Source organism: Opisthorchis viverrini, assembly GCF_000715545.1.
Source record: "Opisthorchis viverrini unplaced genomic scaffold opera_v5_194, whole genome shotgun sequence".
NCBI classification, from domain to species: Eukaryota; Metazoa; Platyhelminthes; class Trematoda; order Opisthorchiida; family Opisthorchiidae; genus Opisthorchis; species Opisthorchis viverrini.
Window position 1 is genome coordinate 619,513 of NW_008751850.1, and position 10,576 is coordinate 630,088.

Genomic DNA, 10,576 nt, shown 5'->3' on the forward strand with positions numbered 1-10,576 from the left:
GAAGCGAGCCATCCTAGATCACCTTACTTCCAGCAATCTGATATCTCCAGCTCAACACGCATTTCTCCCTAACCGCTCTTGCGTGACAAGCATGCTCGTGTTTATTGACAGCTTAACCCAAGCGAAGGACGAAGCACTCATCGGATGCCATATTTTTTGACTTCTCAAAAGCTTTTGGTAGGTTCCCACACGTCCCGCTGCTCCACAAACTCGAGTCTTACGCGATTCAAGGGAAAATCCTTCGCTGGGTCAAGGCGTTCCTATCACACAGATCATTTCGAGTGAGAATAGGCTCGACCTACTCTTCTCCAGCGCCAGCCTCAATTGGAGTACCCCAAGACTTCATCCTGGGACCAGTGCCGTATCTGATCTTCGTCAACGACCTTCCAGATGTTCTTGCATATCCGTGTCTACTTTTTGCGGACGACTTGAAATCCTGGAGTTGCAATGCCAGTGCCCTCCAAAAGGATGTAGACGCTGCCAAGCAGTAGTCGTTGTACTGGCACCTTCCTCTGAATGATGAAAAGTGTGTCCATGTGTCGTTTGGAGGGGGTTCAGCGAATGCCTTTGTTATGCATGGTGAAAAGGGACCAGAAAACATCATGAGGATAGATGCCAAAAATGATTTAGGCATCTGGGTCTCCTCAAACTTGTCTTTCGCACTACACCATGAGAAATCGGCGCAAAAGGCATTCGCCGTTTTACGGATGATCCGACGTACCTTCTCCCGTATTATTCGCATGGACTTCCAAATACTCTATGGTGCCTACGTCAGACCGCTCCTGGAGTACGCCAACGAAGTTGTCTACTCAGGACGTACGAAAGACGTTACCCTCGTTGAGCGTGTCCAGCGGGCCGCCACGAGAATTGTTGCCGGCCTCAAGTCCGTGGACTACGAAATGCGTCTCGCGATGCTTGATCTCTTTCCCCTGGAGTACCGTCGCCTCCGAGGGGACCTAATTCTTACCTACGCCTTGTTTGAACAAAGCTTGGCAAACAGGTTTTTTGCCGTTGACCCAGCAAACACCCGGCGGGAACATAGTATGAAAATCTTCAAGCTCAGGGCACACACATTCATTAGACAAAACTTTTTTTCATTTCGGGTAGTAGCTGCGTGGAATGACCTTCCTCCGACGGTTGTACACGCTCCTTCTCGAACCCAATTTAAAGCACTATTAGGCATTTATTTATGCGAATCCTCGCGCTGGCGAGCATACTGCCCCGCGCTGAGAACATAAAGAGCAGTGCTACACCCTTTTTTCACTTGTGCCTTTCAGGTGAACGACAGCCACTGACCGACAAGAACAAAACCGACCCGGGAGACTTGGGCAATAGCCTCGATCCTGTGTATCAATCCGTGAATCCGTGAATCCGTGAAGGCCTTATGTGAATGTTTCTTTGGTTCATACTATGGTTTCAGAAGACCTTAGGGTGTGAGTCTAAGGATCGAGTGAGTACACATGCAGTGACATGTCAAGCTTTGGGATAAAAGCTTTCTTTCGACACACATCTGGAGCAAACTGCACAAGTCCATTAGCAATGGACCTCGCCTTCATTCATCAAATCAGGTTTCCGCGAATGACCTTGAGCCGCAAATTCATTGGCTGGGAATTTACTGCCTTGAGTCGTTCACCACGCTGGTATCATGTCGGAAGTCTCACAACTCCCTGCTTCCGTAAATTTCCCCGAGGAAGAAGTCGTAATACTTGAATATTGGGAAAAGCAGAAAATATTTCAAACATGCTTGAAACAGTCGTCCAATCGGCCGCGCTACACGTTTTATGATGGACCGCCCTTTGCAACTGGTCTCCCCCATTACGGACATCTCTTGGCTGGTACCATTAAAGATATCATTCCACGATACGCCCATCAATCTGGTTTCCATGTTGACCGTCGATTTGGGTGGGATTGTCATGGCTTGCCTGTTGTATGTTCTGTTTGTTATTTTGAAGTCACGTATAGGAATATGAAGTTGACAAGGAGTATGGAATAACCGGACCTGATGATGTCGCTAAAATGGGTATCAAAGCGTACAACGATAAGTGCAGAGCAATCGTCATGAAGTACAGTGAACAATGGGAGGTTTGTTAGTCGTCATTTTCTCTGTATCTATAAGACACACAGCACGTGACAAGGCGGCTTGGACGTTGGATAGATTTTGAAAATGATTATCGAACAATGTATCCATGGTTTATGGAGTCCGTCTGGTGGGTTTTCAAGCAACTCTTTGACAAGGGCCTTGTGTATCGCGGTGTGAAAGTAATGCCCTTCTCCACTGCCTGCGCAACCCCGCTATCTAACTTCGAAGCTGGCCAGAACTATCGTGATGTGCAGGACCCTGCAAGTAAAATTCGAACACGCCTATTTGATACCTACAGTCATTGTGAGCTTCCCCTTAGATGATCATCCTGACGTGGAACTGGTTGCATGGACAACTACTCCTTGGACTTTAGTGAGCAATCTTGCTCTTTGTGTGCATCCAGATAAGGAATATGTGAAACTTTATGGTAAGTGCAAGTTTGCGTTTGTGCACCTTCTTTCAATTAGTACATTTGCCGGAACAAGCTCTGTGAGGTGCGCAGTAATGCAGCGTATTTGATTTCGCCTTTGTGATGTGTATAAGTCTGTGCAGCGCACGTTAAACTCAAGGACACGCGGGTTTTATCCCCGAGCAACGCAATTAGCATTCCATCCTCACTAAACTGCAAGTGCATGCGGAAGGAGCTCACTGTTTAGCCTACCAGGAACTTGACGATGACGGACACTTTGACGGACCGTCTCAGATGGTCTTTCAACGATCTGTCGAATTAGGACGGGATGACGTCCCTTGGTAGCTGGTCGGCCATGAGAGTATAAGTAAACATGTGCGCATCATCATTATTACCGTCGACAGCACCGCCCATGTTTGACACTGGTGCTTCTTCGCTGTACAGCCATAATTCTTATGACAGCCTTATGTGGATCGGGAAGGGACAGTACTAACCTATCAGCATTATCCTCAAATGCATACATCTCCAGGCACTCGATGAGGTACCCCGGATAGAAACAGACATGGTTGCTGACATCGATTAGCATCCGTACTATGCAGCAGTTTCCAGCCATGCTCATTGCAAGCACACGGACCCCATCCTCGAAGACGGGCGTCACTGTCAGTATCCATACTTTTCGTGACACTTCATACCCTTCCACCAGGTCAAGGGTTATCCACTGCTGTTTATGCCACTCCAAATTGGGGATGGAAAACACTGAGCTCTTCTGTGAAGGATGGCTTGGCATCCGCAATACATGGGCGTCGAGATAGCTCAGTGATTGAGGCGCCAGCCTACAGACTGAAAGGTCCCCGGTTCGCGCCCGACCTCGATTGAACTCCCAGTTACACTGCTGAGCATTTTCCTTCTAGTTGTTTCTTTGGGAGTTCTACGGCACAAGCCCACATGAGCTATCGTACTGAAACAACGCTTGTCGAAGACCTGAAGGCTTTTCATTTCCGCTGAACTAAGAAGCAACGTCTCATTCCTACTACAAAACAAAAGGGGCGAGATGGCTCAAGTGGTTAGAGCGCAAAATTACTGACCGAAAGCTCTGTGGTTCGAACCCGACCTCTGCCTCTCGACTTCTTCTGGCTAGGCTTGGGCAACCTGACAGTATTCCAGCCCTCGTGCTTCCTTCGGGTAGAATGGCAGCCAGGCACCGGAGGGTGTTACGGCTGAAAGATTTTTTCTATTACATACTACAAAACAGCCAGTGTTGTTACCTGATACACACGTTCAGCTGTAATACCCTTTCAGTGCCTAACTTCCATAACGCCGGAAGGAAGCACGAGAGTTGGGATACTGCCAGGTTGTCCAATCTTAGACAGAAGTCGGGATGCAGAGGTCGGGGTATTCCGCTGTGCCGCCATAGATGTTCCAGATTAGCAAAAGTGATTCGAGCCTTAATGAATTAACCTCCTCTGTCACAGTAGAACGGGTAACTACGGAGCTTGCAAGATAAGTAAAATGCCACGCCTAGTGCTTCTCCTTGGGTTGCAACTGGTCTGTTGACTGCATTTCCGAGAGCACTTTATGGGTACAAGTCGCATGCCAAAGGACCGAAAGCTTTGGTTAGTTAATTGGAAAACCCTGTGTCATCCATTCGAAGACTAAAACAATGTCGTCTGCATATTTCAGGTCGACAGGGTTTTCCTGACCACCTATATCGATCAGTTGTAACATCATTCGGTGCCTAGCTGTCATGCCACCCAGAGGAAGCACGAGGGCTGAGATGCTGCTAGACAGGGGGAGCGAGAGGCGGAGACCGGGTTCAAACGACGGACCTTCCGGTCAGTAGATATGCGATCTGACCACCGACCCATCTCGCCCGTAAGGCGATAAAGGATGTGTGACGCCGAGTCCCGTTAAGAATGAGGTCAAGCTAGTATCCGTGATTAACGGCTCCACCAGGGTGCACGTTCGGAAATATGTACTATTTCCGTTCCCCCAGTGGTCTATGACAATATTCTTCCAAACGGAAAAATGACAAAGTAACTACTTAGTGGAAACTTCACCCGGATCCTCGACTAATGTCGGTAAGAGGTCTGAGATCGCCCCAGAAGCTAAGTGACGCTTGAGGAAACATATTCAGTCGAAAACTTCGGAGGCCATGGGGAGTTGCAGATTTAACTTCCAGGGTTTAGGTGCAGTTCGAGAATTCAAACGAGTGATGACAATTGTTCAGAGTGCTTTAACTAGCTCTCCAGGTGTCCTTCTTTATTGAAGAAGGTGGCGTCAGTTTGATCTTTAAACGTTTCCCTCACTGGCGTTTTTTGGTGACGGGTCGCACGAACTGGCTGAAATAATTTTATGGTATTTCCGGCATTTTTCACTTCTTCCCTTTTCCTTAGCCCTCCATCTACAGCAGTTGACGCGCATGCTGAATTTCATCTGGCCTCTAATAATTAGCCGGGCTGAATTATGTTCGGGACCGGTGGGAACAATTTTCACATTTAAGCAGCGCCGGTGTTCTGTCTTAGCTAATTCTGTGGATCGACGTATCACTGGCGGAACCCCGGACAATGTACAGGGGTGCGGTGATCTCATCCCAGGAGAAATTGATGAGACAGGTGCGCAACATACCTTGCGTCTCTCTTGCGTCGTCACTTCATATTACTGCACATTCATATTCTGGCACGAACTTCAAGCTGGTTGCGGACACTTTCTTGGAGTGTATTTACAAATTCGTAAAACTTAAATAGTTTACTCTAAGCCGCTAAAGTAGCGCCGTTCTCTTTCGACCAGTTGTTTGAACAAAGCTTCGTGTTTGCGAACACAAATCATGCTGACTGACTTGGCACCAATGGCGGGTTATTCCAAGACCCACACATTGTTGATACTTGGAGGTGGCCAAATGTCATTCCTTGAAGCCACAAGAAAAGTGACCCAGTGAGTTATCAACTGACTACCAGTTATTTAGCTACACACCATTTGCACCATGTTTGTCACAGCTGCTGCGGGAGATGGTAGTTGCTAATGCGACTGAGTTTACTGGTCGAGGCTTTCACACAATACTGTCAAATCATTAGCTGATCAGCTGGTAGTCATATCCACTGTGAGCGCGTCTGGAAAGAATGGCTCGGCAGAGAAAGCAAAAATCTGGCGTATTCAGCGCAGATCTAACTAGCGTAGCTTATGGAGTATATACTCATGAGTAGCGCTCCCTGCGCCGCCGTAAATTGGTGGAAAACAGTTGTGTCAGAAACCTGGTTGCTCTGGGAGCACGATACTGCTTGAGTGGAGACGAATACTCGGGCACTTCTGAGACAGAACGGGGTTCCACATTCACATTCCTCCTTTCTGTTGAATGCAAGGATTCCGGGTTGGAGATAGCAGGTGGACAACTGAATTGATTTTCGAAGTGCTGTACCTAACGATCCAAACGTTCTCCGTTGTTGAATATCGGAGATCCATTTTGGTCCCTGATGGTCTCACTTACTAGAGGCTTCCGAGGACCAGTCGAACAAATCGCGTAAAACAGCCTGCGGATGTTTTCCGAGTTTTTTGCATCTTTCTTCCTTCGGCCACTTGGGTCCACCAAGCTTCTTAGTGTGCTTGGATATTCAGTTTCACTTGGCATCGGATGTGTCGAGTTGAGTTGTGGTTGAGGTCTGAAGGAATCCAGCCTCGGGCCTCCAGCAAAGACACGGTTGATGTTGGCAGGCTGGTACCGCTGGCAGCAGTTCCGGCTTTGAGTAGTGCTTTGAATATCTGTTTCCAACGACCGTTAATACCTGACATAGGACCATCTTGGGGCGTTCTAGGAGCCGATTGCGAGAGGTTTTATTTCTGGCTTCACCATCTTCTCAAGAGCTAAGTGACGTCTGCGCGTTTTGCGTAAACCTGAAAAATCGATGGAAAATAGAGCACAAGTGCATGATGAATGTCCAGAAAGAGTGGCTGGCGATGATCGACCCTCGCCACCGGTAGCTGACGGTTGCGTAAACCTGAAAAGTCGATGGAAATAGAGCACAAGTGCATGATGAATGTCCAGAAAGAGTGGCTGGCGATGATCGACCCTCGCCACCGGTAGCTGACGGCGGTGAGGTCTATGTGGACTCGTGGCCACTTCGTTTGGGGGCACCACGTTGTCAGACGATTTCCACTGTTCTCATAAATTGGTATGGCAAAGGCACAGCCTTTGGTCAGCACACGCCTGAAGCGGATGCTTTCTGCTCTCTGTGTGTCCGTCCAACCAACGACCACCAACAAGTTGGAACTCACCAGCGCTTAGTCTACTTACCTGAGCGTTCGTGTCACCAGTAACCACCACTATATGTGAACTTTTAGTCTCTTGTGAAAGAGCACCCATATAAACTCTGACAGATCCAGAGCTACAGACCCTTGGAGCGTACGTAGACAATAAACAAAGTGCGATGGGTTTCAGTTTCTCGGGATTCCTTCACAAACTTTGCCAAACGAGCTGCGTGGGGTTGACTATCCGCGGATATCCAACCAAATAGGTACACCCACACTCGACCGTTCAGTACAATACTCACTCCGGCATGTCCAACTGCAGCGGTGCCGCATCACTAGAGGTACGCGGCCGAAACCTGGAAGAATGTAAGGGTGAAGTTAGTTTAATTAAAGCACTTGCGTTCCGTATTCTTGTTTCTGTCAGATAGCATGCATTGCAGAGGGAATCCAGCTTACGAGCAAGAACCACCTATTGTCCTGCTTGATTGAGTGTGCGAACATTAAAGGCAGATTAGTAGACCAACTTTCGGGATTCACACACAGACTTCGAAGTGTTTACGGCTGTTGTTCAAGTCGGGTGCACGGATTATAATGTATAGCGAACCCAGCAGTCAATCCTAGGGCTTGAACCTGCGGAGCGAGTGCTCTAATTGGGTAGGGTGGGGTGGGGTGGGTTACGTGGGTTGGTGGGAATACGGCAAAGTGTGAGAAAGGAGACGTCAGCAGTAGGATGTTTTTTCCCGCGCTGCTATTTTCACGAAGTATGGCGACCCGGCTGGTGATACCACCCGACGGCCGATGTTGCATGAGAGTATCTGGAAAGCAACTCATACATATCCAGATCGGCCCAAAATGTCAGGTCACCACATGAAAAATCGGTCCAGCAGGATACCCATTAGATAATTGTCATCATCGTCATCATCATCATCATCATCATCATAAAGACAGGTTAATCTGTGTTGGCACTGATGCTTCACTGCTGTAATTGACCTGGTGTTATATGGAGGTCTTGGGAATCGCTCCTTTCTCATGAGTTCCAAACAAGGTGAAGTTTGTACTAGTTAATCTCCAGATGGTTCAGGTTTGAATTTACTGACAGGAACGTGGTTCTAAACTTACCACCAACATCTCCATTGCTCTTATCTGGGCTTGGGCACCCTGGCGGTATCTCACCCCTCGTGCATCCTTCTGGTGGCATGGTAGATATATATATATATATATATATATATATATAAACTGAATACCGACCCAGAGAAACAACAGCGTACGATATCGGCAAGGGTCTGCGTTGAAACCATGGGAGGAGATCAGCTAATTTGTCTCTGTCTGGTCAAAAGACCGCGAGGCACACACTAACACAGCCCACCGGTTATTTTACAGTCTCCCAAATGTTTCTGGCAGCTGTGAAATGCAAAATAATTTACTGCTTATTGAAACAAGCACGTGCGGCTCATTTATTGCTATGGTTCTTTGTTTTGTTGTTCATGCAGACAAGCAGCTGAAGCGCACATTCATTTTGATGAATGCTCGTCTCCCCATACTGTATCGGGATACGGGATATGAAATCATTGAAACGTGAGTACTGGTGTTAGTCTCTATCGTTTATATTTCTCAAATACCAAATCGCTTTGTTGCCTTTCAGTGTATTAAAAATCAAACGGATCTTGCTGGGTTTTCCGATCACGTAAAAACCCAATGACGGCAGGTTCAATCGTCGGCACTCTGCGACACGTTAGGACTGTTATTGTGGGCCGACCATCGAAGAAGGTGGATGCACGATCGCTCGGTCATGCGGTCGATAGGTTTTTCAGGCCACTAACATCTAGCCGCGTCTGTCAGAGCTACGGCCCCTTGCACCAAGAGCATGCAAACTCAGTTGACGTATGACAGAGTAGTAATCCAATCTGAATCCAAGTTCATTCACTTGTCTAGTCATTGAACCGATTAGCATCGCATGCAACTGACAATTACGCTCACAAACACCAGTCTCCCTGTTCTCCTTATCCTCGATGATACGTGTTTTTTTACTTTAGCAATCCGGCCTTGCACTGAGTCACGTATGCGTAAAAGGCTTTCAAATGCAACGTCTGCATTGGAGTGGCGTATCACCCCCGCTTATTGTCTCCCCATATCTCTCGGCTCTCAGTATGACAAATTTTTGGGAGTGAACATATCTCCAATAACCATACCATGATCCCTAAGGAGAATTTACCATATGCATCAAACTAGGTCAGTGAACAAACCGAATCCCAACCAAAGGGTTTCCAACGTCTCCTGCATCTTTCCAGTTTGAAATTTCGAAGTTGTTGTGCAACACCGAACGTGTCCTCACTCCGTCCAGCATGTGAAATATTGAACTATACGACGGCTAATGCACATCGTCTAGTTGACTACTTCGACTGCACGCCACAAAAACGGAGTGATCTGGAACGGGTGCCGTCACTTTGTATGCATGTGGTTTATCATGTGATCTTGGAGCAGATCCTCTGTTGTTGACTTTCACCTGAAATCCAACCTATATTGGGCTGCATGCACTTGTCCGTAGGTGAGAGAGATCTACGGCAGGGAGGCATCAGTGTTGAACACTGTCGATGATGATGAGAGAGATCCTTCTTTAAGAAGTGAGTTAACCTTGGCCAGGTTGGCGGGTGGACCTCAGCCTTCTTGCGGTAAAAGCCCATCTAGTTCGGTTGGAGAATTCGACCATTGTAATCGTCGGCTGGGCGGTTCACCACTTTTACATCCAGTAGTTCAACGCCGAGTCTCTGATTAAAAATAAAACTGGAACACTATTTCCACTGAGTTTCTATTGCGCGGATGCATTCCGATATCCGTAGATTGGGATAATTCCGTTCCAGGCAGTGGCCACAGTAAAATTAGCTCTCGGTTTTGGGAGCACACGAAAGACGGATTTTTTTCTGTATCATCCCGCACATCCTTTTTCTCATTCGAAGTTATTCAATGGTAGAGTCCAGTGGTAGTCTCTAGAGAGCGTGTTTTTCTCCGCCACATGTGAACGATTTGACCGCGTCAAGGAAAAGTAAGGTTAACTAGGAATCAGTGCGCGTTAAACCGTACTTTGGTGCTTTACACAAGTCTTGTACAAGTTGACCAAGTAGTCTGCTGTAAGGCTTTAGTGTTTAATTAAGTGGGTTTCATGAACCAACCAGGAAATCATGTGAAATGAGGCGTTTCCTGTCCGGAAGCCTCCGATGGTTGGGTCTTGATTTCGTATGCCATTGGTGTTTACCTCATTCATTTAGCGTTCTAACAAAGACAGTTGAAAGACGGATTTTTTTCTGTATCATCCCGCACATCCTTNGAACCGATTAGCATCGCATGCAACTGACAATTACGCTCACAAACACCAGTCTCCCTGTTCTCCTTATCCTCGATGATACGTGTTTTTTTACTTTAGCAATCCGGCCTTGCACTGAGTCACGTATGCGTAAAAGGCTTTCAAATGCAACATCTACATTGGAGTGGCGTATCACCCCCGCTTATTGTCTCCCCATATCTCTCGGCTCTCAGTATGACAAATTTTTGGGAGTGAACATATCTCCAATAACCACACCATGATCCTTAAGGAGAATTTACCATATGCATCAAATTAGGTCAGTGAACAAACCGAATCCCAACCAAAGGGTTTCGAACGTCTCCTGCATCTTTCCAGTTTGAAATTCCGAAGTTGTTTTGTAACACCGAACGTGTCCTCACTCCGTCCAGCATGTGAGACATTGAACTATACGACGGCTAATGCACACCGTCTAGTTGACTGCTTCGACTGCACGCCACAAAACGGAGCGATCTGGAACGGGTACCGTCACTTTGTATGCATTTGGTTTGTC

At 47.2% G+C, this 10,576-nt stretch overlaps 1 protein-coding gene across 1 annotated transcript in view; it reads left to right on the forward strand.

The window, feature by feature from the left end:
* Nucleotides 1–1,645: 1,645 nt before the first annotated feature.
* T265_07943 (hypothetical protein) overlaps nt 1,646–10,576 on the forward strand; it is a gene marked incomplete at both ends in the record, with an annotated part of 40,355 nt that continues 31,424 nt past the window's right edge. The window contains 5 exon segments of the mRNA XM_009173608.1: nt 1,646–1,927; nt 1,963–2,082; nt 2,125–2,383; nt 2,400–2,507; nt 8,219–8,303. Of these exon segments, the coding sequence (XP_009171872.1) occupies nt 1,646–1,927; nt 1,963–2,082; nt 2,125–2,383; nt 2,400–2,507; nt 8,219–8,303 (854 nt within the window).